Source organism: Sapajus apella, unplaced genomic scaffold (assembly GCF_009761245.1).
Source record: "Sapajus apella isolate SASKATOON/1434 unplaced genomic scaffold, GSC_monkey_1.0 scaffold167, whole genome shotgun sequence".
NCBI lineage: Eukaryota > Metazoa > Chordata > Mammalia > Primates > Cebidae > Sapajus > Sapajus apella.
In genome coordinates this window covers 2,102,164-2,129,493 of record NW_022437107.1, presented here as the reverse complement: position 1 = coordinate 2,129,493, position 27,330 = coordinate 2,102,164, and the positions used below count along the sequence as shown (strand labels likewise).

Genomic DNA, 27,330 nt, shown 5'->3' with positions numbered 1-27,330 from the left:
TTTTTTTAATTTAACATTTTTTAAAAGATGGTTTTGAGACAGGGTCTCACTCAGTTGCCCAGGTTGGAGTGCAGTGGAGCGATCTCAGCTCACGGCAGCCTTGACCTCCTGGGCTCAAGCCATTCTTCCATCTTTGCCTCCTGAGTAGCTGGAATTACAGGTGTGTGCCACCATGCCTGGCTGATGTTTTGTATTTTTGGTAGGAGCGAGGTTTTGCTATGTTCCCCAGGCTGGTCTCACATTCCTGGGCTCAAGTGATCCACCTGCCTTGGCCTCCCAAGGTGCTTGGATTACAGGCATGAGCCACTGCACCTGGCCTAGCTGTACACATTAAATTGGTGAACTTTATGTTATATGAATTATATCTCAATAAAGATATTTCAGGAAACTAAAACCAAAAAGCCACCTTAGGGCTGATGGGAGAGGGAGACAGAGGACCCACAGTGTGACTCCTAGGGTGCAGCTGCTCACAAATGTGGGGTCCACTCTGCAGCTTTCCTCTGAGGTAAGGGTTGGTGGTTGTACCCTCTCCAGGCTCTAGCACTGGACACGAGTGGAGACAGATGCTCTTGGACCTGAACTGGCCTTGCCACAGACAAGTCAGTGTGGTGCGTCCTCAGCGCCCCTCACGGCGAGGCCTCCATAGGGTTAGGGATGTGGTGCAATCACAGTGACTTGTGATTTGCAGCTCTCTGAAAAGCACTTGCCCCTGTCTTGTGGAGTTACTGCTGTGAGTCCCACTTAATAGGGAAACCTGAGCCAGAGATGGGAAGGGGCTTGAGCAAGGTCAGTTGGGTATTAGTGGAGGTCAAATGGTCCTCAGCCTGGTGCGCTTTCTTCTTCCTGTCACTCTGTTCTTCATCTACAAATTGCTCCCCTCTCTGCTGGGACAGGGAGGCGGATCACAGCAGGGCCAGCCCTACTAGTCTTTGCTTCTTGGCAAGGGTGCAGATTATTATAACATCTGCTTTGCAGGGATCCCACTGGACAAGGATGTGGTCACAGAGTTCTCAGGCTGAGAATCAATGGAGGTACGTGGTGCTCATCTGCTTATGAGGAAGTGAGGAAGATGCCACTTTCTTGCCTGGTCCACTGATGGGTGAGAGTTCTGGCCTGCTTAATGATCTCCCTCCAGCTTTTCGGGGTTTTTTTTGGTAGCCATAAGAGTGTTTGAGAACTTTATTAACCTAGGTAAGATCATAACTGTCCTCTAACACTGCATGCCAGCAGACTCTCCCTTCACTGATGACAATCTCCAGGAAGCCTAGGTGCCTCAGAATTCCATCATATCATGGTTGGAACTCCCAGCGCACACTCTAAGACACCTCCCAAACCGTGCTCCCAACACACATCCCACCTCTAACACACCCCCCAAACAACACTCTGCACTTGGGTTTACAGAAGTGTTTATTAAACGGGATCTGACAGCTCTGACATCACACTTTCTGGTTTGCTTCTTGCGACCTGGCCATCCAGCTCTGCTGGCTGGGGCTCTGAGGAAAGAGTGCTCTGATGCACAGGAACGTCAGAGGCTGGCCATGCCTGTGCTGGGAGGGTGTCCGTGGCCATCGCATTCCCCTTCCACACACGACAGGGGGAAAACGTCTGGCTCCACTCTGCTTAGACTCTTTCTGTGCACAGGGGCCTGCCTGGGACACCTGGCCCATCAGCCATGGGGCACCATCCTTGCCTACCGCCTACCCATACCCATGTCCCATATTGTTCACTCTTCCCTGACTATGGATGGTCAGATCCTGAGGTCCTGCCTTGATGGCAGCTGTAGAAGCGCTCTGCTACTCTCGCCATCGAAGGCTTGCAGGAATGTCTTGATTAGCCATTTGTCATCTGATTGGAGAGACCTGGGCTACCACAGGAAGCGCTCTGCTTATCTGCTTATCTGGAACACCTGCTGCATTTAGGCGCCAAACTGATACTAGCTTCTGGTTGGCCATTATTTTCATACCTTTGTAAAAATAACTTGTAGGGAACGTCGAAAAGTGTGCAAGCACGAACACAGGTTTCTCATTAGACTGTGGAGCGTGCGCTCTAGGGCTCATTTTATAGAGCCTGGCGTCAGCCCCGACGGGGACTGGGAAGCCACAGGACTCTCCTTCTGACTGTTCTCTCACTGCAGTTGCCATGAAGCATGGTGTGTCTGCTCTTCCTGGCAACAACCTCATGGACCCAACAGCAATTTTTAGAAGGAAAATCTATACTGCAAATCCTTTATAGTTTACAAAGGAACATTTGATTCAATGTCTTTGTTTCTTCTGGGTTAACTGTCACTTCCGTGGCTCCACGGCAGAGAACTTGCCTGCCTGCCCACCTTCCCCCTATCCTCCCGTTTTCCCTCCTCTTCCTCCCCCACCTTCCTTCCATTTTGAAGATGTTTATATTTATCACCTATTCTGCTACCAGGCACTTAAGGATGCCACTTCTCTATGCTGTGTGACCTCTGGGCAGCCTCTGTGGTCCTGCACACAGCGGGCACTGCCTCCTGGGCCCTGGCATTCACTGCTGGAAACTGCCATAGGCTTTTAGTGGCTTTCGGTTTGCATCATCTACTTGGAATCTTGGAAAGGCCATGTGGTGGGGAGGCAGGGAGCCCCCAGCCATGCTTCTGGAATGAGCTTTGCTCATCTGGCCTGGCGTTCCCACAGTGAGCACAGAGTGGTATTGTTTCCCTGAGCGGCTCAGCCCCAGCCCTAGAGCATGCAGAGAATGATGCCAATGGCCGGCTCCTCCTACCAGAGGCCTGCAGCCTCTCTTCCTGGCCCTGAGCAGTCTCGAATGGTCAAGACCCATGGCCACCTTCTCCTGCCTTAGAGACGCTTAAGTTGCTGGTGCTTCCCTGGGCCTTCAGAGATGGGCGGACCGTAGCCTCCTCATGGAGTGCTGGTCCCTGGGTCAGGAGTAAGGAAAGCCCAGAGGCGTTTCCTGGGCAGACATCCTCTGTCCCTTCTGGGCTGAGGCAGTAGCACCTGCAGCCTCGTGTGCAGTGGGAGTGATGGTCTCACTGGGGAATCACAAGGGTTTCCCCACCTGTGGCCAGGAGGAAGGAGCTTCTGCTGGCTTGAGGTGGCGTGAGCCTTGTTCGTGCCTCCCTTGAGGCTTCTGCAGAAATGCTGGCCTGTCACACCTCCTGATGACCGCAGGGGCTCAGCCAGCATGCGGGTGTCTGGTTCCCCTTGAGAAGCTGACCTCAGAAGACACTGAAACTGCAGTGGGGGCCATTGAGCTAGGTAGTCCCCACACTGAGCGTCCTCCAGGCTGGAGCAAGCACTCAGAACAGGCCGGTGGCTGTAAGAGATGACAGGAAGAGTGGGGCCTGGGGAGGGGGGATGATGGGCGTCGTGTCTGAGGTGGTCTCCTCTGGCTCACTGTCCTCATCATCCAGACCTTCGGCGAGGGAGGGGACGATGCGGACCACGTTGTCTTCAAAGTGTACCTGCTTCTTCTTGGCCAGGGAGTTGGCTGGCTCCAGGCTCAGCTCCATCAGGGTGTTGGGAGGCTGGAGGGCACTGGACTTCTTGGTCCCCTTCAGGATGCTCTTCATGTGGATGAAGAGGGAGCTGGGCCCCTCCTTGAGGGCTCCATGGAAGGTGTAGGTTTGCTCTGTGTCCCCAGAGCCGGTGGTGCTCACGGCGCTGCTGGAGGGGTCTGTGTACTGCTCTGGGGAGGCCAGCACCTCGGGGGCAGCTTTCCTCTTCTTCCTCTTGCTCAGAAGGAAGTAGGCCAGGCCGGTGATGATGAGCATGGAGCCTGGAAAAGAGCCGGAGGTCAGGACACTACATGAGTCACAGAGAAAATCCAGAGGCCTTGCATGCGCTGTGGGGCCATGCACAGTCCCCTGTGGCTCTGGCCCTCTTGCCTGGCTTGTTTTCATACCCCACGTCAGATTTGTGGGGTCCATCTGGAGGCTGGGATGGGGATGCGAAAGATGGGGGCTTTGCTTTTCAACTTGGTCTCCCTGAAGGGCTGGCTTCCCCGTATTGTAGACGGGTTCATGAGGAGAGGGCACAGTTTTCACAGACAGGGAGCAGAGAGGAGAAGGACATTAGCAGAAAAGGTCATGGATGAAGCTGAAGAGGTGGGAGCAAGAAATCCTGGGTTCTGCCATCAGAAACCAGGCTGGTCAGTGGTGTGCACCCAGTGAAGTGGAAGTAGATGAGGCTGTGCAGGTTTTCCGTGGTGCCAAGCCAAAGTGCTTTTCAACACAGGCTGAGCAGTTTGGACCTGACGGGTAGACACTGAGGAGATTCGGAAGGGTCTGGGCAGGGAAGTGGTCATGTCGCACCATTGGGAAGCTCAGTGCACACGGTCAGTGGGAAGAAAGGTGAGCTCCCCTTCGTAGTTCCGCTTCTGGATGGCTCTATGCAGGAAGGATGCACTTCTTGGGACATTCCTGCCATTTGGTCAGCATGGAGGATGTCTGGCATTCCTGTGATTCCTCATGCCCACCCTCTAGGTCAGAGAGGACAGTGGGGCAGGTATGGACCCTGGAGCTACCACTGGAGCTGGACTTTGAGGGGTAGCCCCTCTTGCTCAGAGCCCCCCTGTGCTGGGGCTGCAAACTTCTATCCCCATGCTCTTACCTGGGATGGTCACGTGCCAGACCAGGACCGGGTGCAGGAAGCAGGCTACTGACAGCAGCAGGTAGGCCAGAAACTTCTGGAAGCAGCCCAGCCAATGGGCCTTCTCCCTTGCTCTGTCTGCTAGGGACCCTGGTTGACACCTGGGGGAAGGGAGCCCAGGTTAGGAGAATGTGCCCCAGGAAAACCCCAGCAAGACAGGACGCCATGGTCTGAGCCTGTCCCTACTGTGGGCAGGCTCTGCAGTGGGCCGTGGCTGAACAGGAGACCCTGTGGTCCTTGCTGTGGGTTCCACAATGAGTGGGTTTGCCTGAGTCCCTCTAGAGGGTCCACAATTTTTTGAAAGGCTGCCAAGCCCCATCTTTCTGGTCAAGGGGGAACAAGTTAATGCTCTTAGGATGCTGCCTGGGTCAGGGAGGAAGAGAGTGGGAGGCTCAGGGCTCACAGTGCAGAGAAAGTGTGCAGTTCGGGAGCCCTGGGCCGGGGCAGCTGTGCTTGTAGTGTATTGCACAGGAGGCCTGGCCAGGTGGGTGGACATGCTGGAATCCAGCTGTGCCCTGTTCTCCCAGCCTCGCCTAAGCACAGGACAGTGTTGGCCTAGAAGGGCTTCTTTCCTAACTACACAGGACCACGCATGTCCCTGGCAGAAGCCTGAGGCTTAGCAGCTTCCTTCAGGGGCGCTGCCTTCAGGTTTTATAGAGGGCAAGTGCCTGCCTTTAGACCCAGCACCTTCATCCTCTGAATTGGCCTAGAGCTGGGGCTCTGCACAGCCGCATCCTGCCCCTGTAGCTTTGAGAGAGTGCACAGAGTAGGTGGCCCAAAGCACTGCTCTCTTAAGCGCAGCAGGAGGGATTGCCATGGTTCACTGGTGCCCCCTTGCGCCCATTCCTGTGTGTTTCTGGTGGCGGGGTGCAGTGGAGTCCATCCAGGGCTGATTCCTCCCCAGCTTTCCTCCCAGCTGAAGTTTCAAGCATACCTTGGCAGTGGAATTCAGCAGAAAGGGGGAAAGCTTTCTGCCTTAGGGCTGGTGAGCCTGGGAGGCGGCCAGTGGCCTTGCAAGGTGCTGGGACAGCTGGATCTGAGGCCTAGCTCTTTCACTGACCACCCAGGGACCAGTGTTTAGGTTCTGAGAGCCATGGTCCAGGGCCCCAGTCCTTGGTCCCACTGAAGACAGCTTTCACCTACTGAGTGTAGGCTCGGCAGCAGCAGGGGCCTCAAGAGATCCTGTAGGGTCTGCCCTCTTGCCCTATGACGTACCACCCCTGACTTCACCCCCAACCCTAGGAAGAGAGAGAGCCAGTTCCCAAAACCAGCTCTGCTCACTCCCAGCTTGGGGCAGGGTCCTTATCCCATGGAGGATGGTTCAGACACCGGGGCCCAATGAGGGGCGGCTGGACTTTTCTGGGGATTCCGGGCAGGGACAGAGCCTAAATGAATGTGTTGGTTGGTTCTCTTGGTTGGGGCCAAGGCAAAGAAGGCAATGGAGCATGTGTGCCCACCTCCAGGCCAGGTTGGCTGTACCTCAGGGGGTGGGGGGATCCTGTCCCTGGTGGCTTCAGGAGCAGGACATCCCCTGGATGTGAGCTCTTGGGTGGAGACATCTGGGGTGTCTGGGGCTAGGGTGGGCAGTGAAGGGGTCTCTTTGGAGACTACTTACTGGAAGCAGATGGCCAGCAGCTGAGCCACAAAGTAGGCCCCTTCGCATATGGAGACAGCGGCTCCTGTAAACCTGTGGGTAGAGACAGGTGAGGGAGGCTGGCGCCTCTGTCCTCCTTCACTTCCTGAAGGCTGACTTCTCACACATGGCCTCCTGGACATCACATCTACAGCCAGCGGACTGACCTAGACTCACCCAGACAACAGTCACCAGAGCCCGTCCCCGACTGGGCCACGTTGGGGAGGGGTGGGGCCAGGGGTCAGAGATGGGTGGGGAGGGCACCGTGGCCAGCAGGTGAGATGGCCTTCACCTGGCACCCTGTGTGACACTGGCAGGCATGTCCTTCTACCTGCTGGTCACCAGGACGGACACCCACTGCCTGTGTTCCAGCCTTAAAGATGGACTAGTTCCTGACCCTTCCCTTCTTCCTTTTCTCATTGCCCAAACAGTCACCAGGAACTGTTGATCAAATTCCTTCAACACCTTCCAAATGGCTCCTGTTCTCTGACCTCCTGGACATTGCCTGGGTTCAGGGCCTGCCCCCTGGACCCCTTCCCTGGCTCCACTTCCTCACTTATCCCGGCCTGTCTCCTGCTCCTCCACGCTGTCACTCTGGGCTGCCTGACACCTGAATCTCATCATGTTCCTCCTGAAACAGAATGCCTCGAAGGCTCCTCATGCTCCCAGTGTGGTCCAGGGACCTTGCAATCAGCCTCTGCTGAGGAATGTGTTGAATTCATGGCTCCCTGGCCACCCCTAGACTCACATCAGAATACTTGGAAATGGAATAGGCACTAACGGAGGGTCTTACTGCCTACTCTCCATGTTCCCTTGACAACATAGAAAGCTATCAGGTGCCACAGAGCTTTTGCACAAGTGAGTCCTTCCTGGAAAGCCTTCCCCTTCCCTCTCCAGTCTGTCTGGTGACCTCCTCCTGCTTCTCCATGTGGTAGCATATGACCAGAACCACCAGTCTGTGAACTGCCAGAGGGCATTCTTGGGCTCCATTAATGGGCATTGCAATGAATGAATGAATGAATGAATGAATGAAAGTGGATAGTGTTGTACAGAAGGCGGCTTAGGCCAGGGTTTCCTCAGAGCCATGGGTGTTTTTCCCAGTCAGCTGTGTGACCACACATGAGAGGTGTGACTTTTCTGTGCCCCAGTGTCCTCATCTGTAAACTGCGGGTTATTACAGTGCATCAACAATAAAATTGTTCTAAGAATTAAATGACATTTTTAAAGCTGTTGGAACCATGCTTTGCACACTGTGATTATACCAATTCTAGTTATCATTTCTCTCTCCCTGTGATTATTTAGATCATTTGGTGATCTCCACTCTTCTCACTCTCTATGCCGCTCAGTGTCAGCCTCACTCTTACTCCCTGGTTTTAAAATGATAATAACTAACATTTATGTAATGATTGCTGTGGGCCAAGCACAGTTCTAAAGGCCTTGCAAATATCTTGCAATAATTTTACAATAAACACTATAATTACTGTCAGTTTAAGGATGAGGAAACTAAGGCATAGAGAGGTTTGCCCCATCAACGATGGGCACACAGTCCTCTATCATCTGAAGGTGGAGGCAGATCCTGAGGAGGGAGGGGAATGGAGGTCACAGCCTGGTGACCCTGCAGGCAGAACAGGACATTTGTGGGGCAGCCAGGCAAACTGTTACCTATTGCTTCTCAGCTCAGTAAGCTCCTCAGGATTAGGGGGGCTAGAATACACAGGCTTTCTATATCATTAGGAAGAAACTGCTGGAAGCCCCTTAGGATGGGGCTGCAGAGATGCTGGGGTAGAGACCCAGGTTCTTCTCACCCCCTGGGTCACCGCTGCGCAGTGATCACCTTCCTGCCAGGGCACATTTGCAGAGGTAGCTGGTAGTGGAGAAGAAAGGACATCATCTTGGGAGCAAAAGGGTCTTGGATGTGAATCTAAGTCCTGCTGTTCTTGAGTTTGGTGATGTGGGCTAACCTGCTTACTCCTGAATTTTCTTATCTGTAAAACTAGGCCAATATGCACTGCTCCTACAGTGCTGTGAAAGTTAAATAACATAATGCAAGTAAGACATTTAACCGTGTTTAGCATGTAGAGAAGGTCAAATATATATTCCTTTGACCTGATTCCTCTCTCTCTAAAACAAGAGCTCAGTTAATGTTTGCTAAAAAAAGAAATGATTGATGAGATGCATGGACGGGTTGGTGTATGGATGAGTAGATAGATGAATGGATTAATAGTTGGGTAGGTGGCTGGCTGGATGGATGGATAGATGGATGGATGGGTAAATGAATAGATAGACAGTTAGATGGATAGATTGGTGGGTATATGGATGGATGGGTGAGTGAATGGATGAATAGATGGGTGGGTGAATAAATGGATGGAGGGTGGATAGATGGATGGTTGGGTGAATGGGTAGCTGGGTGGATGCATGGATGGATGGATGTGTAGGTGGATAGATGGATGAATAGGCAGGTGGATGGATAGATGAGTGGCTGGCTGGATAAACTGGATGATAGATGGATAAATGGGTGGGTGGACGGGTGAATGGGTGTGTATATATGGGTGGATGGATGAATAGATGGATAGGTGGGTGGACGGGTAGATGGATGGTTAGATGGATGAGTGGATGGGTGAATGGGTGAATAGATTGGTGGGTGAGTGAATGTATGGGTGGGTTGATGAATGGATGGGCAGATAAATGGATAGATGGGTGGCTGGCTGCATGAATTGGTGGATGGATAGGTGGGTAGAATGGATAATTCATTGATTTACGGGATGGTCTGCACAAACCAGGAACTATTTTAGAGCCCCCCTTGACTCCCTTCACCCATGAGATAAGGATGGAACTAGCGTGGGAAGGGCACTGCTCTGCATTATTCTGAGTAGACAGACGTAGGGTGAGTTGAGCAGAACTTGCAGGTCAAAAGTGGCGTGTGCACAGATACTTACAGCAGATAGAAAGCCAGGCTTTTGAATTGCCCCCGGAGGAAGGTCTCAGTGCCCACGCCGATCAACACTAAGGGGCAAGAGAAGAAGGAAGAGTGGGCCTGGTGCTCTACACCACAGCACTGCCCTGTTAAGGGTTCCTTGGTTGTGGAGTGAGCCTCATCCCTGGGGACTGATAGCCAAGGTAGATTCTTCTCTTCATGGCACAGGCAGCTGTGACTGGCAAGGTGCAAGAGAGCTGGAAGCCTCTGGGATTGGTCCCTGGAACTCCAGGCAGAGCCCAGACGACTTCTGATTAAGCCTCCCCAGAGCAGCCACCCTCAGTGCCCCCAGCAACTGCCCACTCTAACATGCCACCAGCCCCTCGGTTCTCAGCTGTTCTCGGCCATGTGCTGGGGCCCACACCAGTGTGTGCTGTGTGTCTGGCTTCAGGGCTTGGCCATGGATGGGCCGTGCTCCAGCCCTGTTCTCTTGCTCGGGTCACTGGTTGCTGTTGCATGGTCTTGGTCTTGCTTGCTGAGGGGTGGCTGCAGGTCACACTCATTGTTCATTGCTTTGGACCCAGTGCTGATGAAACCCCTGGGCTTTCGCTCTGACAAGGAGATGTTGCTCAGCCTCAGCTCTCCTCCTGCCCTTTCTTGGCAGTTGGTGCTGAGCTTCCATTTGTCCTGGGTGAATTTCATCTTGGACCCGCCTTTCTAGACTTGCTGTTTCTGGGTGCTCTCTCCCAGGGATTTGCTGGCTCCCACGGCTTCCTGCAACCAGCACAGCACTAACCCTTGCAGTCCCCAGTAGAAATATTCCAGGGGCAGTGCATTGGCCTGCTGAGCAGATGTCTTTCTGCCCCTAACTGATTACACTGCTGGGCACCCTGTTTCTCTCTGGGCTCTGATCACGCCCCTGCTATGTGCTGGAGGGTGGTTTCATCCTCTCTCCCTCCCAGTCAAAGATGGTGGGCTGTGCTGTGGCTATCCCTGCTGCTCATGGGGCTGCTTCTAGGCTTCTTGTGCTTCCTCTCTTCCCTGGCAGGGACATTGTGTGGGCTTCCATCCCCTGGTGTCCCAAGCTGAAGGGAGCCCTTCGTCCAGTGCTGAAACGCCCCTCCTGGAGAGCAGGGAAGAGCCTTGCACTGAAGCCACCAAAACTCCACCCCTTGATTCCAGGAGAAGGGAGTGATCACAGAGATACTGGGGCAGGGGATTAGGGGACAAAGCACTTGGATCTAGGCAGGTGAGAAGAGGCGGTTCTGTTTTCTGAGTGATGGATGGAGGGCTCTGGGGCTCCACTGTGCTTCATGGGCGACTGCCCACACTAATGTGCCACCAGCCCCTCGGTTCATAAAAGGGAGAAGCTAAGTCTCCCACCCTCTCCAGGTTCCAGCTGCCCTGCTGGCTCACCTGGGGCAAGCACTGGTGATGCTAACAGGCCACTGCAGTGTCAGCCTAACTGAAGGGTCCAAACTTACAGAGCACTTCAGAGCTTCCACACCATGGTGCACACGTCCTGGCCGTTCCAGCAGGCCTGTGGCACAGGAGTGTCACTCTCCACATTTCCCAGTGGAGGACGAAGCTCAGTGGCCTGTGTGGTTCACTCAAGGACACATGCTGGAAAGCAAGGGCCCAGAGACCAGATGGAGGCCGCCAGCTCTAGGTGGTGTGTGTTTCCTGCTTCCCACTGCCTGCCGGGATGCATGTGTGCACGTGTGTACACGTGTGTGTGTGAGTGTGGGTAAGCTTGTGAGTGCATGTATGTGTGAGTATATGTGTGCATGTGTGGCATGTGTGAGCGTGTGAATGTGTATGTGAATGTGTATATATGAGTGCATGTGTGGGAATGTATATATGTGAGTGTGTGTGTGTGTGAGTGCATGTATGTGTGTATGGAGTGTATGTGTGTGAATGTGCATGTGTGAATGTGAGTATATTTGAGTGTATATGTGAGTGTGTGTGAGTGTATGTGTGAGAGAGCGTGTGTACATGTGTAAGTGTATGCGTGTGAGTGTGCATGTGCAAATATGTGAGTGTGAGTGTATATGTGAGTGTAAGTGTGTGTGTCTATGTGAGTGTGTATGAATGCATGTGTGTGTATGGAGTGTATGTGTGTGAATGTGCATGTGTGAATATGTGAGTGCATGTGAGTATGTGTGTGTTGTGCAGGCAAATGGCCATTTATTTGGTTTTTGTCATGTCCTGTTCTCAGCACTCAGAATTCATTCACTTATTTAATCATTGCAGCAGTCCTACGAGAAGGTACTCTTGTTATCCCCACTTTACGTAGAGGAAACTGAGGCACACAGAATGTAAGTTAAACCAACCACCCAACTATAGATGCATGCCCAGGTCAGAGCCAGAGTTTTGGTCTCTCATTTTCCAGTTCATAGCACAGTCACTCAGTCTCTCTGAGTCTCAGTTTCCTCATGATACCTCCTGCACACAGTGGTCATGAGGACCGCAATGAGCTAACTGATGCCAAGCATGTCACAGGTGCTCAGTGAATCACTGGCTAGGGAAGGAGTGCTTCCTGCCCTGGGCCAGGGAAGGGTGTTTGAGTCAGGGCTGATGCCTGCGAGCACTCCATAGGACAGGCGTGGGCTCCACCTACATGGCAGGTCATCTTGGCTGATTTGCAGGGGCTTGTGGCTGATGACCAGCAGATGGCAGGAGAGGGCCTTGGGAACTCAGTTTCCTCCCTGGACCTGTACCCGTTTGGCATGTGGAGAGCTATTTTGATACCTTTTGTTTTGTATTCTTTAGACAAACAAAGGGTCAGCAGTCAGAGGGGCATTCAAGGAATACTGTAGAGACAGTGCTGGTTTGCATTAAAAAAAAATTAAAAAATGGCAACAGAGAAATGAGAGCTGTATGGACATCCCAGTTCTGTGTGTCATTACACACAAATGGTAAGTACTGAACTCATCCAAGCTGTGTTTTCTCATCTGTGGAAGGGGCAGAATAAGTTATAACTCAGAGGGTCATTGCTTGGATTGGAGAAAACGAGTCTGGAACGCACGGCTTAGTGCCTGATAGATGTCAGGTGATCAATGCAAAGAGGTGACTCCTTCCCCCAATTCAGCCTTGGCAGCTTTCCCAGTGTCCAGCCAGCCACTTTGCACTGAGGGGCATGGGGCCACTCTCCCACAAGCTCCCTCCCAACCACAGCCGGCCTGATTCTGCATGCCAAGACTGACGGATGCCCCTTGGCGGGAGGAAGAGAGAGTGGGGAGCCAGGAGTATGGGTCCTCAATGCATACAAGGTGGAAGGGAATCATTGGGGCACTCACGAGAGATGGTAAAGCCCTTTGACATCTAGGCCAAGGGGTCATCGCTTCCTGCCTGATCCTCCCACTTTTGGGGCTTGCGTTCCTGGACGCAGAGCAAGCCAGGTTGAGACAACATGAACCCATACTGAGTCCCTCCTCTGTCCTCTGCTCTGTCTGCTTCTGGCCTCGATACCCAGGCAGCTCTGCTGGGAGCGGCAGGCCCACCCTCCTGGGGCGGGGAGGAGGTGGCTCCTGCCCGCTTCTTCTAGGTCCACGTGGTCTTCGGTGGTTACTGGTTGGCCCAGGCACCGGGCTTATTCCTGGGGTATACTTAGTCCAGCAGGAGAGGTGTGATGTGGACTGAGAAAAGTGTATTCAGCGAGGGCAGTGACCCAGGCTGGATGAGGTCACCCAGGAGCTCTGGGGCCAGAGAGGAGGGACCACTTGTGGGACTATGAGGAAAGATGAATAAAGAGGAAGCCAGAGGGGACTAGGAAAGCAGCAGGGATGAACCTGTGCCAATGGAGGGACCAAGCACTGTGGGGGGTGGGGGCCCCTAACAGCAGGAGCAGGGGCACAGTGGGGGGCAATGGGCAGTGTCCATGGATCGAGGTGACTGTGGGGTCCTTAAATATCGGGTTCCACAGTGTGAGCAGAAGGGACTCGTTTTTAGATTGGATTGATATTTCAGAAATCTCCCTGATCCTGTGCAGATGGTGAGAGACTTTGGTGACATTTGGTGGTGGCTGGGGGACAGAGACCAGCTTCAGGTGCTCCTGGCCACCCCTTCTCCCAGCACAGGGTATCTGCCAGTTTCTTTGTTGACTTGGACTTGAAGCACAGTTCTGGCTTGGCTCCCGATGGTGTGGCACAGGTGGCTTTGTTGTCCAGTGGCACAGCAGGGCCAGGAGAGTGGAGGGTCTGTTCTGTGTGGGGACCTAGTGAAGGAGGCTTCCCAGGAATAAAGCAGAAGGCATGCCCTGCCATTGCAGGTTGATGTTTGGGCTTTATCTGAGCAGTGGGAGGCAGAGATGTGGACTGGCCAGGAGGTGTCTGGGATTGGAAGCTTCCTGGGTATGTCAGCCTTTTTGTCTGTCACCCAGGTGCCACCACATGCCATGCAGACAGTAGGCCCTCTCCATACATCTCGTTTCATCTGCACACCTCCCAAGTGGGAACTGCCAACCCTAAGGTCTCCCAGTTTTCTCAGCGATGTGCTGGGTTCTGTCTCTCAGGAAAGTTGGCTAAGAATAGCTTTGTTGTGAAGACACTCCTGCTAATCTCTGAGAAGTGAGATCGACATATTGTGAGGAAGCCCAAGCCAGCCTTGTAGAAAGACTGCTAAAAAGAGAGAGAGAGAAATGAGTGAGAGCGAGAGAGAGAGAGAGAGAGAGAGAGAGAGAGAGAGAGAGAGAAAAATGGGGGGGGCACAACAGTCCCAGCTGGTTCAGCTTTGCACAGGACAAATGACAGAAGAAGTTATCTTTGACATTCCAGCTCCAGCAGATGTGACATAGACTGGAAGTGATGGACCCAACCAACAATCAGAACTAAAGCATCAGATGAGCCACCTCAGCCCTGTGAGCCATGCCAGCCACCCTACCTGTGACCCTACCTGTGGCCCTAGTCATCCTGGAGCAGAGGTGAGCTGCTTCCGCTGCTTTCTGCCAAAATTCTTGAACCACAACGTTTTGGGCATAATCACATGATTGTAGTCTTATGTCACTATGTTTTAGAGTGGCCCGTTATGCAGCCACATACAGGTGACTGGAAAAGCAGCTTACTCTGTCATCTAGCTACCTGAGATTTTGGCATGGAAGTCCCTGTGTCTGGTCTGACTCCTTAGGAGTAAGCATTATATTCTGACTCCTTGGGAGTAAGCATTTCTGGGTCCTGTAGCATCTGCCCCATATCCTTGGAGATTCAGGCTCCTAGGAGTAGGGGTGGTGTCTGGGGACTCCCACTGAGTCATGGAATCCTATTGGTGGTTTTACATCTTAAGACTTCATCGAGGATCCGTGGAGGAGAACACTGTATCATCCAAAGCAGGTCCCTTCCACAGCTGCATTTTGCAAACATACTCAGTAGAAAAAGTGAAGGAAGAAAAAAGTGAGATTCCCTGCTGCAGGAATTTTGTGAACTGTCTCGAACACTCACCCCACACAGCCACATTGGGCTGGCTGTGGAAGGCCCTGGCCGGGTGTGCTGATTGGACTGTGCTGGGAACAAAATCTCCCTGGAAGGCATCCCCGTTCCGCATGATATAGATACAGGACCCCAAAATGTTTCTACCCAGAGCCTGGAGTTTCCTAAGTGTTTTCTTCCAGGGGATTAATCTCCAGAATTGGCAGGAGGTGAACATGAAGTGCCACCTGAAATTTAGTGGTGGCTTGAACGAGGAATGGGATTGGCACAGGTTAAGAAGAAGCTCCTCTCCTGTCTTCTGAGTGTCTGTTCCTGGAGATGGAACGGTGGGCCCCCCGCTCTCTCAGAAGCCTCACTTCAACCCATGGGCGAGGGTGGCCCACTCCTTGTTTTGTGGAGTTGGACCTTAGGCTTCTGCCAGGTTTTCAGATTTAGGCGGGGCTCTCTGTTAAACACAGAGAAGTTATGGCACCCAGAGAACCAGGACCAGGGTGGGCCCAGAAAGACACCAGGGCTCAAAATGAAGGAGACATGCCTCCTAACATCATGGAGGTGCTCGTTCATTAAGGAGGTGTTCTCCCTAAAACTAAGGAGATATTTGCCGTTAAATAAAAAGGTGTTCTAAAATGAAGGAGGTGCTCCTCTTAAAATCTAGGGGGTGCTTATAGTAACATTTAGGGGGTCCTCATTGTAATGTAATGTGGCCCCCACCCTAAGCCCGAGGTGGCAATCCCTCCCTCAGGGGCAGTGTAGGCCCTTCCCTGGCCCTGAGAGTGGTAGCTGTGGCCCTGGCATGCAGAGATTTGGCTGGCCCAGGGTCTGAGGGCTTCTAGCTCCTTGTGGAATTTGCCTGAGCGCTGGTCTTCCATCCTCCTCGCAGGACAGTGGGGCTGGCATCTCGGAAACTCTGCCTTCACAGGGTACTAGTCCAGTGTGGAAGCAGTTGGCCTGAATCAGCAACTCACTGGCACAGATACCCCTGGGGTATTGCCCTGAGCTGGGACCAGGGATTGAAGAGCTGATCTTTGGATCAGCTTATCAATGATTAGGAGCTAATCAATGGAAACAAACAATGGGACGAAGGCCCTACTACCCCCAGAATCAGAGCCTCATGACACCCAATTCTCTGCAAGAAAGAAATGCCCTGAGACTTGCCTCAATCCGGCTGTCTGTCTTTGCCGTTCAGGTGAAGGGGCACAGGGGTGCTGGGCAGTGCTGCTTGACATGCCATTAGTGGCCTTTGACTCCCTCCATCCCTCCCTATTACCCCACCTCAGGCCCCCCAGTTACTCTCACCCCAGCCTAACAGAGGCATCATATGCCCACCCCAGCACAGCTCACCCTACGCTTCTGTCTCACTCCCTGCGCAATTCCAGGAGGCACCGTGGATTGCACCTCAGTGGAGCCATTCCAGGACAAGCCTGGCCTTTCTCGTCTCGTTAGCTCCTTCCCTCCAGTCTCTGTCCTTCCTGTCTGGGCCGCATCCAGCCTCAGTACAAGAACGTTCTTCTCTCAGGGACCAGGGCTTGCTTCTGTGTTGCTTTACTGAGCTGTTCGTTGTAGTTTGGGCTTAGCAGAGATCAGAGATCCTGGGCCAAGACCTGTGGTGCAGGCCTGGGCTGGGCAGTCACCGTATGGGCATCCTTCTCATCCTGGAGCTCTGGGTTTCAGCGTGGGTGGATGAAAGCTAGGAGGGGGCTGCCCTGGAGCAGAAAGAACATGGGGCTTGCATCAGAAAAGCCGAGTCCTGCGTCCTCACAAAGCTGATTAACTCTTTGGTCTGCATATTCTTCTGGAAAATGGGGAAAGTAAAATCATGCATAACGGTGCCCACCAGTGCTGGGTCTAAGTAAATGAGAGTGCTGCACAAATGCAGACGATGGCTAGGAAAGCCATTATAAGAGGCAGGTTGTTTCCATCAGTATTCTCCAGGGGAAGGAGAGGGCTTATTCTCATCCTTTGCTTCCATTAACACGGTTGTGGTTTTTTTTTTTGTGGCCAAAAAGCTCTTCCCTATGCACCAATGTTGTTTGTTGTTCACTGATTTACTTTGAGGTCCCTTCTCAAAGCCCAGTTGGGATATAAGTGACCCAAACTCCCATCTGTCTCCTCATCTCTTGTGTTAGCCCTCTGTAACCCTGCTAGGGACCCCACAGGGCTCAGGCCAGCATGTTCCTGGGGCTGGGGACATCTGTGAGGCTGCCTGCTAAGAAGATATCCCCCTGGTCTCAGGCTGCTGTGGCTTTTGCCATAGGCTTCACCCCACGGTCCACTGTTGCTTATCCATTCTGACTCCATGGGTTGAATTTTGACATCTGTCTTGCATTTGTTGTGATGCCCTTGGTGGCAACATGGGATGCTTCACAGTCACCAGAGGCCACACTAACTGCATTTTTGTGCCAGGCAGTGACCTTGGCACTGGATGCCCGGGCATTGGATGAGAATTCTGTACTCACCATTGCTGAGGGCAGCCTCAGAACCCACCATATATATTTATTGCTTTCCTTCATTCTCATCTCCTGCTGGACTCAGGATCTCCAAGGACACCTCAGGGAAGATGCTCCAGGCTGATGACAATGGTCATGGATGGTCCAGGACAGGTGGTCACCGCCAGGGTAGAGGTGAAAAGCTAGATTTGCACCATTTCTAAGACTACGGAGATGCTGGAACCAGTTGCTGTGAATTATCTGGGACAGTAAGATAGTAGCTGCAGGATTCTTAGCTTAGAAGTTGTGCAAACAGGAAGCATGGTGGGGAGGTTTACCTGCCTGTGGAGATCAGTTCCGATGATGGACGTGAGCCAGGGTTCAGAGACAGTGTGGGAAAAGGGAAGGATTTCATGGTAGACATTTATGGACATTCACTTGGAAGAGACATCAGGTTGATCTTGTATTGAAGCTGTATAGTAATTTGGGGGAGAGCTAATGTCTTAACAATATTGAGCCAGGCTTCTGACCCATCAACAAGATATATCTCCATTCTTTTAGATTTTCTTTATTATCTCTCAGCCGTGTTTTCTAGTTTCTAGCGTAGTTTATTTTACATATTTTGTCAGATTTATCCCTAAGCATTTCCGATTGTTGATGCTATTATCAATTGTATTTTTAAAGATTTCATTTTCTAATTGTTTGTTGCTAATGTATGGAAATACAGTTGATTATTATATATTGAGCTTGCCTTCTGCAATCTTGCTATTCCCTCCATGAGCTCTAGTAGCTTTAGGGGTAGATTCTATTAGATTTTCTATAGATGATAATGTCATCTGTGAATGAAGTTTTTAACTTTTCCTTGACAATCTGTATGCACTTTGTTCTGTTTCTTGCACTGGCTAGAAACTCCAGTATGTTGCTGACTGGAAGTGGTAGAGGGGACACCCTTGCCTTGTTCCTAATTTAGGAGGAAGCACCTGATCTTTTACATTTAAGTAGATGTATATTTTCTGTAATGACCTTTCAAGATTGAGGGAGTTTCCTTCTGTTACTAGTTTGCTGATGATAGTTTTATTTTAATCATAAAGAAATATTGGATTTTACTTAAAACTTGGTGTCTGTTTAGATGATAATATGGCTTTTCTTTTTTAGTTTTTAAACATGATGTCTTAGTTCATTTCAGCTGCTATAACAAAATCCCATATACTGGGTGACTTATAGACAACAGAAATTTATTTCCTACTGTTCTGGAGGCTGGGAAGTGCAAGATCAAGCTGCTGGCAGATTTGGTGTTTGAGGGGCCCCTTTCCTTATAGAAAACTGTCTTCTCACTGTAACTGCACATGGTATGGTAAGAGGGCCCAGGGAACTGTCTCTGGTCTCTTTTATAAGGACACTAATTCCATTCAGAGAAGGCCCTACCTCCCAATAAAGTCATCGTGGGTGTTAGGATTTCCACATATGAATTTGGCTGAGTGGACACAAACATTTAGTCCATAACACATGATCAGTTACGTTAACTGATTTTTCAAATATTAAAACAACCTTGCATTTCTGAGATGAACTCCACTTGGTTATATTATCCTTTCAATATACTTTTATTTGTTAAAACTTTGCTTAGAATTTTTGCATCTATGCTGATGAAGGACATTAGTCTATAGTTTTTTTGCGATATCTTTGTCTAGTTTTGGAATCCATGTAAATACTGATTTTATAGAAGGAGTTGAGAAGTAGTCCCTCCTTTCAAATTTCTGGAAGAATTTGTGTGGAGTAGATATTATTTCTTCCTTAAGTGTTGGTAGAATTCACCTGTGAGGCCATCTGGGCTGACACCCCTCTCTTTGGTGATTAGGAAGGACTCTGCAGACTCACATAGTTCATTGGCACTATTGAGGGTAGTGTCTCCCGTGTAGAATAGCATCTTCCTTGTAAGGACCCTAATACGGTTTGGCTGTGTTCCCACCCAAATCTCATCTTCAATTCCCACCTGTTGTGGGAGGGACCTGGTGGGAGGTAATTGAATCATGGGGTCAAGTTTTTCCCTGTGTTGTTCTCATGACAGCGAATAAGTCTCAGGAGATCTGATGGTTTTAAAAAGAGGAGCTTCCCTGCACAAGCTCTCTCTCCTTGCATGCTGCCGTCCACGTAAGACGTGACTTGCTCCACCTTGCTTTCCTCCATGATTGTGAGGCTTCCCCTGCCACGTGGAATTCTAAGTCCAATTAAACCTCTTTCTTTTGTAAATTTCCCACTCTGGGGTATGTCTTTATCAGTGGCATGAAAACAAACTTATACAGGCTCACAGGAGACATTTCTTCTAGATCTCAATGTCAGGGAAACCCGAAGTATTCACTTCCTATTCTTTCTCAGTGTTCAAGGAGAATGCATCTGCTCACTCATCCACATGGCAGGTTTCCAGATAGCATTGTCTGTGCCCTCCTTGTTCTCCATCCATTCCACAGACACCAGGCTTCTTCATCTGACCATTTCCTGGCCTCCTGGGGGGTTTCCTGAGACTCTTCTCCACAGTGTCAGCCACTTACATCGGACAACATTTATTTTTGTTCACAGCTGTCTTCAGAAGACTGAACAGAACTCAGGACAATCTTGAAAGAGCTGTCACCCCATGAAAAATAAAACAGGGCTGCCATCTTTCCTCTGGTTGCCTCACTCTATGTGGTGTAGCAATAGCCCAGTTCCTGTGGGCTGATCGTCACAACCCAAGCTCAGAATGTGATGGGAAATGTCTCTCAGTATGAGGCCCTTTCCAGTGTAGCCCCTTTCTCCTTCCAGCCTTATGGGCCACATGCTGCTTTGCTCCTTTCCTTGGATCTTCTTTCTTCTTTGTCCTACAAAAGGAACCGATAACTCATGCTACGCAGCTCCGTGCTCTGCACGTTCCTCTAACATTAGCCCACGCTGAGTGAGAATCTGTGTGCCAGGCAGCTTGCTACTTTAGCCATTGTTTCATTGAGTCTTCACAACTCCAGAGGGTAGATACAGTGGTTGTCCCCATTTCGTAGATGAGGAAACTGAAGTTTGTAGAGGTTAGGTGACGTGCCTAAGGTCATGCACTTGGTAAGAGGTAGAGCAGGACACAGACGCTGGTGATTTCTCACCCAAGCGAGCCCACATTGTGTTTTCAGACCTTCTCCCAAACACTGCGCTGCCGTGCTTGGTGCTTGGATGTGCGTTTACTAGTTTGCTTCTCTGTTCGGCCCATGCGCTCACACCGGGCAAGGTCTTGCCATCCTAATCCGTGTGTCTACACTGCATGACTGGGAGCTCAGCAACTGTTTGCCAAGTAAATGAAACCTAACTGAAGTTCCAGATTTCTTGTTCTAAATCGAGAAACAAGGCACAGGCACAAAGTAGTGAAGAAAGAAATGCTTGAACCAAATCCTACTGTCTGCCTAGTGCAAAGCTTGGGCCACAGTATTTACTCAAAAATCATGTTCATTCTCAGCTACCCCTGCTCTGGGCAGAGGCTGGGAGAGTGAAATACAGCCCTGGAGTGGCGGCAGTGGGGCCTCAAGCTGGAGCCTCTTTGATCTGAGGAAAATTGGGAGGCCTTGCTCAAGTGCCCAGAGACATTTTCTGAGCAAGCCTCTTTTGGGGAAGCCCATGCGCATCTGTGTGTGAGGGCACAGCCTGGAGGGGAAGGCTTTCTCTGCAGAGCAGGGCCCAGGGACATGTCTGCCCTTCCCTCCATGCCCAGCCTGGAGGGCCTGAGATGTGCATCCTCTGCCTCACACAGGGCGCTCTTCCGTTCTCTTCCCTGGCCACTGGCCACTGCAGCAGGTGGGGGGGTGGGGTGGGGGGAACAAAGGGAGGCAGATTTCATTTACTCATGGAGCCGATTGTATCAGAAAAGGAAAACAATCAACATTCACTTGGAAGGTCTGAAACACAATGTGGGCTGGCTTGGGTGAGAAATCACCTGTGAGGCCTTGGAGTGCATGATGCTTCCTGCTTTCTTAAACAGCAGGAGGTGGTCACGGGGATATACATGTAAAAGGGGTGAAATTAGCATGGAGGGCCCAAGATGTTTGCTTCGGAAGCATTTGTTTTCCTGAAGGCTTTGAACAGGGCTAAGGTCAAACTATGCATTTGGTGTATCCTTTAAAATATAATGAGAACAGCTGGGTTCTAAATAATTCTTTTCTCTTAATCTATATTAATAAACCAAGGCTCTAACTGCGTGGGAAGCACAGGAGTATTTGAAAATGTGGCCTTGTCCATTACATAGAGAAACAGGTTAATGGGTCAAAACCTGGAACAAAACAGAACCCCTCAGTGATCCCACATTGATTCCAAGCACTCGATTTGTGAGAAACAGCATGTCAGCCTGACAGGCAGAGTTTGCTCAGAACGGCTCTGCCTCCAAACCCGCATGTCCCTGCTGGCTCTGCTATGCCCTTTGCTTTGGAGCTGCCACAGCACAGCCCTGTTTGGGCAGAGCGGAATTCCAACACCAGACCTCTGTCTCGTGGCCATGTGACCTCTGCCAGGCTACCTCAACGTTCTGAGCTTCAGTTTCCTCAGTTGTAAAATGGGACTGCACTCAGCATGGGGAGAACCTGCTTTGAGGGATGGACAGCCTCACAGGCATTTGCGGGGCTAGAGTGAGACTATGAACATAAAGCGTGCAGTCAGCCCTGCACCTCTGGACCCATCAAAGCATGCCCTACCTTGATAGTTCCCTCTGGAAATGTGTGCAGATTTGATTGTCCCCAGATGGGGTCCCGAAGCAGGTTTGGCTGGAGAAGGTCATGGTGGTGCTGGTTAAAGCACATGTGGCAATCTTGAGACAGAGAATGGACAGCTGCATTGACTATTGGTCTCTTGAGATTTAGGAAGTGTTTGGTGATACTGGACTGTGTGCTCTAGTGTACCTGTGTGCTCACCATGACCCCACCTGCCTGGTCAGAACTGACCACGGGCAGAAGCAAGAGGGTAGAGGAGGGGGCAGTTCTGATCAAGCCTCTCCTGCCCTCCTCTGTGTGTTTTGCATCCTGCATCTTGGGTCATCAAAATATGAAGAGACATCCTTTTAAATCCTGACTCAGGTGGAAGAAACAGCAATTAGGAGTGGGGTCTCAGGACCAGACCACCATTAGGTGGAACTTTGCCTTCTTGCTCCCTGGTGTGAGACCTTGAGCAAGGTGCTTCACCCCACCAAGCCTTGGTTTCCCTTTCTGTACAGTGGGTATGAGGATGAACATGATGATGCTTCCAAGGACAGTTAGGAGGATGAAATGAGATACTGTAATGAAATGAGATACTTCCAAATGTCCTTGGAAGCATTTAAAATACATAGTGTAAAGCTTGGGCCACAGTATTTACTCAAATAATCATGTTCATTCTCAGCTACCCCTCCTCTGGGCAGAGGCTGGGAGAGTGAAATACAGCCCTGGAGTGGGGGCAGTGGGGCCTCAAGCTGGAACCTTTTTGTTCTGAGGGAAATTAGGAGGCCTTGCTCAAGTGCCCAGAGACATTTTCTGAGTAAGTCTCTTTTGGGGAAGCCCATGCGCATCTGTGTGTGAGGGCACAGCCTGGAGGGGAAGGCTTTCTCTGCAGAGCAGGGCCCAGGGACATGTCTGCCCTTCCCTCTGCCCTCAGCCTGGAGGGCCTGAGAGGTGTATCCTCTGTCCACTCAGGGGGCTCTTCCCATTCTCTTCCCCAGCCACTGAGGCACCAGTGCTGTGGGACAGGCCCTTTCTCATGTCATAGAGGAGGTGTGCCCTGGCCCGCTGTGCTCCAGACTCAGTTAAAGGCATTTCCCAGGCCCCCTTTCCTGCCATTTGGTCTGTGCTGAGAACCTGTCACAGGGCCGAGCCTCCTCTGGGGCTTGAGTCTCGCACTCAGGACATCTTTACCCTGTCTCCAGTGGACGTGGGAAGAACCTGCCTTGAGGGATGGACAGGTAGGAGTCCCAGCATCCTCACAGGGGGAGGTGGGGTGCTCACAGCTTATGTGTGGTTTCCCAGCTGTGTCTGCTTCTGTGGGCAGTAATGGATGCTGCGTCTCAGCAACTGAGGCACTTAGACATCACACAGGCGTATGCATGCACATGGACCCAGGTGCGCCCCCCGACCCCCACATTCCGGGCCAGGCAGGTGATGTGAATGAGCCCAGTGTAAACAATGCAGGAGTGGTCTGTGATAGCCTGGAAACCACATGACTGCTGCAAAGGGAGGGAATTTTCTAATTTTAGAAACACTTCCACCCAGGTGCAGTTGCCCGTGGCCTGTTTACCCCTGTGTGGTGGCAACAATGATTTGTCTGTGCTTGCTCTGGAACCTCTTGTGATGTGAGGCTGGACATTGAGGCGGGGCAAGAATGGCAGGTGGGGGTGTGAGGAATCCTAAGGAGGCTTCGTCCGAAGGCTGTGGCTTCACCCACAGTCATGGGGCCTTGACATGCTGGCAGAGGCACCTACCAGGTTCTGTCAGTGCTTGTGACAGCCCCAATCCTGTCTTCAGGGGGTGCAGGGAGGAGGCTGCTAGTGAGAGGCTATAGCCTTTTAGCAGCTGCCTGGTCCCTGCAGGCGACACTCTGAGTGTCCTTGGGTCACATGCCTTTCTAGCTTTTAAGAAATCCACACTGCCTACCTGCAAGGGACAAGGAGCCACTTTAGGTCCCTCCCTAGGATTTCTGCAAAGTGAGGCCCTCTATTTCCAGTCTTATTTCCTCTCTAGCAGCAGTGCCCTTATAATTGAAGCCTGGACTTTTCAACAGGGGATTTCAACAAAAAAGAGGCTTAAGAGAATAAGGAATTTGCAAATCTTATGTACTGGAAACAGGCCAGGAGTTCAGTGATGCTGGAAGAAACTCGAGATTTGCCCAAGAACACCAAACCCCTCCGCCTAGCCTCCCGCCCGCTCCCAGCATTCTAGAAAGCCCAAGCAAGATCATTTGAAAGCCTGGCCATTAGCAGGCACCTCATGGGCTATTTTTAGTCCGAATCTCATCTCAAAACCAAGAGGGAGGCCCATTCTCAGCATTAACAGCAGTCCCCTGTGTGGAGATAAAGGTTGTGGTTAAGATGAGCACAGTGTGTGTGTGTGTGTGTGTGTGTGTGTGTGTGTGTGTGCGCGCGCGCGCGCGCCGTGCGTGGTGGGAGTGTGGCGGGCTGTAGACTCTTCCGTTGACTGAGATAAATCAGAATGTTAAACTGTTTCTAGCGAATCCATTAGAAGGATAGGTACATGCATCTTAGAATAGCCTCCCAACAGGAGGTGGGGCTCAGATCGGGGTGGAGTGTGCCTGGGAAAACTGGGATTCCTGGCATTGTACAGATTTGGAAACCACATTCTAGAGGGAGCAGGGTGGACTCAGATCAACAGATGTGGAAACCTGTTTAGGGTGCCCTTCCTCTCCCCAGGATGGCTTGTTGGCTTGTCGGGGACCTTGGGCATTATTGCTGTATGTGTGGATGGCATGGTTCTGAAAGGGGCTGGATCTGGCTGCTTCATCAGTGCCTCTACTCACAGCCTCAGCAGAGGAATTGTTAACCTTCTCTTACTGTCTGCTAGGCAGGGCTTCCTACTCTGGAAGGCAGGGAAGGCTTTGGCCAGAGCCCTGGCCTTTGTGAAACTTGAAGGACCAGGGCTCGGGGCTGTCTGTCCCTCTGACATGCAGCATGACCTTGGGCAAGGTCACCACCTGCATTTGAGCTCAAGTGCTCCATCTTGGAGCAGGAGGGGCAGGGTTAAACTACTCAGCAGCCCTTCATGATCTAACTCGCAGCCTAGATACTGGAAGAGCCCACTGGCCAGCTCACAGCTGAACCCAGCCCAGTGCTCTAGAAATGACCCAGCTTCCACTGAGCTCTGGAGTGTGTCATGGGGGCTTCTGCTGAGAGGTTTTCATCCTCAGTTCCGCTTAGCCATGCTCAATTTCGGCATCCTTGATCTGTCCAAACACCTGGCCAGCATCTCCATCGTACAGATTGGAAAGTGCAGTCCCAGTGGGGTCAGGGGCTCCTCAAGGTCGTACATCAGGCAAGTGACTGGGCTGGGGTGGGAACCAGCACTACCTGAATTTGACCTGGGAGAAGTTTCCCATTTGGCAAGACCTGTGGGTAAGCTTTTGCCCAGTGGTGGGGAAGGGCTTTGTTAGGGGGTGTGTCTTTTCTTTGTCCCCAAGGGACAATGTGGCTCAGAGTTAAGGGATCAGAACGCTGCCTCTTCACTTCCGAAATACAGATCCTGGCCCCTTAGAGGGTCTGGGAGTAAGAGGCAGGCCTGCCCTGGGGAAGTGAGCAGGCAGGGCTCAGGATGGTGGCTGTGGGCTCTGCCCTAACCGTCTGCCCTCCTGGCCAGTTGAGCAGCCCTGTGATCCCACTGGGTGAGGGAGGGGAGCCCAGCACAGTGAAGCATCTCTGCTGCTAAGACCACAGTGCAGACTACAGATGGGGGCCTGGGCTCCTACAGAATGTTCTGTTAACAGGCTCCAGCATGGGACTGAGGGAAGCCTGTGATCTCTGTGTGCAGCCTAGCTCAGCTTGTCCCCCCAGGGCAGAGCTGCTCATGACTGGGAATTCTCTCTCCATGAGCCAGGGCTGCAGTTTGAGTAAAGCAGGATGAGCTCAGGTGACCTTTTGTAGCTACACAGCGAGGCCCAGAACTTTCTACCTTCACCTTCTGTCTCCACCTCCACCTCATGACAACTCTCTGAAGAGGTGGGGTGGACCCCTGGAATCATTTTGCAGATGAGGATCTTGAGGCTTCCCAAGGTCACAGGGAGGAAGAGTTGCCAAGCAGAGATCCAGCACCCAGCCCTCTGGCCCCTGGTCTGAGGCTCGTCCCACTGCACCTGCTGCTGCTCTGCAGAGCAGTGTTTCTGGGGGCTAGGGAAAAATTGGAAGCACAGAAGTGGCCAGATGTGCCCGCTGTCTCCCAGCCACCTCTCACCCCTCAGGCAGCCCTATCTGCCATGCCAGTGTGCAGGAACAGCAGCCGGTAGGCGGGGTCTTACCTGCAGCAGTGGTGATGCCCAGGAGCCGGCAGGTGTATTCCAGCCCAGTCCAGAACACCTGGAGCTTCATGGCGCCGGAGGTGAGGACAAAGTCCTGGCAGGTCAGGCAGCAAAGGCCCCAACCCTGAGATGCTCCAGGCCGCCCTTGTGCAGGTAGAAGGCTGTGGCTGCTGGCTCAGGCCCCTGCACATTGGGGCCCTGCCTTCCCTAACCAGTCCTGGCCACCGCAGCCTGGCAGAGGTGTGAATAGGACTCACCTTCCCGGCTTTCAGCCCGTGCCCCTACCGGGCACTCAGCTTAATCATTACCTTGGAAGAATGCTCCCACTGCTCACACAACCCCAGCCTGGCCTGGCCGGCTCAGCCTCAGCACAGCCCAGCCGGAGATCTGCGATTAGGGCTGGGCTGGAGGCAGCCTGGAGCTGGCAATTAACTGCTTCTGGCTGGGAGGAGGGAGCCGAGGAGTGAGCCAGGCCCTTCCTTACGAGGCCATGCCTAGAAAGCCACACCTGGATTTCACATGTGCTGGGGGCCTGGAGCGTCAGACTCTGGAAGAGATAGTGCACATGCAGGTCTGTGCTTGTGTGCATGTGGGAGAGAGGGGTGTGTCTTTAAATCACCAGTAGACACAACTTTGAAATGAGTTCCAAGCTTCATTCTTCTGTGTATAGGTGGATTAGAAAGCTTTTCAAGTCTGTCCCGGATTTGGACTCTGGGTAGACATACTTAGCTCAGGCCCCACCCTGCATCCCAACATGGGATGTAGGAGATTATTTTGATTTTTTGCGAGGGGAGTTGCTATGTCAATAATTAACTGGGTGACCTTGGTGAAACCCAAAGGCATCTGTGAGCCTTGGCAACTTTTGCAGAAAATGAATGGGAAGTTTTGGCTGGATTGGTGTTTTTCAAAGTACTTGGAGTGTCCCTGGAGCTGTTCCAAGGAGCCCAGCCTCTACACTTGGAGAGTGGGGGCTTTCACTCATTCTAATTTACTAATGGATGTGCTAGATTGAATGGTGGTAAGATTTAGTTTTCCTCTCAGGTGTTTTCTGAAATTTTTTAATCCCTTTGCTCATATAAGATAGAAAACAAAACAACCAAATAAGGAAAAAAAACCCCACAAACTCCAAGCAAACCCAATATACATGCTCTTCAACTTATGACAGGTTTACGTCCCAAAAGCCCCATCAAACATTGAAAATATTGTAAGTTAAAAATATTGTAAGTTAAAAATTTAAGTAGTCCAGGCTAAGCGCTGATATTCAGTGGATTTGGTGGCAAATCCACTGAATATCAGCGCTTAGCCTGGACTACTT

General features: G+C 51.6%; 1 protein-coding gene and 2 long non-coding RNA genes across 6 annotated transcripts; 2 read left to right on the top strand and 1 right to left on the bottom strand.

The window, feature by feature from the left end:
* Positions 1 to 300: 300 nt before the first annotated feature.
* On the top strand, positions 301 to 15,235 carry LOC116542360. Of its 2 annotated transcripts, XR_004265190.1 has the most exons (3): positions 301 to 1,099; positions 13,957 to 14,102; positions 14,787 to 15,235. It is a non-coding gene; the product is annotated as an uncharacterized LOC116542360 (long non-coding RNA). The 2 variants fall into 2 exon arrangements; XR_004265189.1 differs by having other exon boundaries at positions 13,957 to 15,235.
* On the bottom strand, positions 1,136 to 26,762 carry TMEM72 (transmembrane protein 72). Of its 3 annotated transcripts, none has more exons than XM_032267244.1 (5): positions 26,016 to 26,762; positions 9,204 to 9,270; positions 6,250 to 6,321; positions 4,596 to 4,735; positions 1,136 to 3,762 (listed from the first exon to the last, which is right to left on the bottom strand). In XM_032267244.1, the coding sequence occupies exons 1-5, from the start codon at positions 26,083 to 26,085 to the stop codon at positions 3,284 to 3,286; spliced, it is 828 nt and encodes a 275-aa protein (XP_032123135.1). In that variant the 5' UTR covers positions 26,086 to 26,762; the 3' UTR covers positions 1,136 to 3,283. The 3 variants fall into 3 exon arrangements, with proteins under 3 accessions (XP_032123135.1, XP_032123133.1, XP_032123134.1); XM_032267242.1 differs by having other exon boundaries at positions 6,250 to 6,402; positions 26,016 to 26,177; XM_032267243.1 differs by lacking the exon at positions 9,204 to 9,270.
* Positions 18,518 to 20,854, top strand: LOC116542361. Its single transcript, XR_004265191.1, has 2 exons — positions 18,518 to 20,529; positions 20,791 to 20,854. It is a non-coding gene; the product is annotated as an uncharacterized LOC116542361 (long non-coding RNA).
* Positions 26,763 to 27,330: the final 568 nt, after the last annotated feature.

Bases quoted from the DNA above. Each gene is read 5' to 3' on its own strand.
- TMEM72 (XM_032267242.1), bottom strand. From the start codon at position 26,085: ATGAAGCTCCAGGTGTTCTGGACTGGGCTGGAATACACCTGCCGGCTC. The intron at 9,271-26,015 runs GTAAGACCCCGC...CTTGCCCCTTAG, and splicing joins GGGCATCACCACTGCTGCAG to TGTTGATCGGCGTGGGCACT. The intron at 6,403-9,203 runs GTAAGTATCTGT...TGTGATGTCCAG, and splicing joins AGCCTGGCTTTCTATCTGCT to GAGGCCATGTGTGAGAAGTC.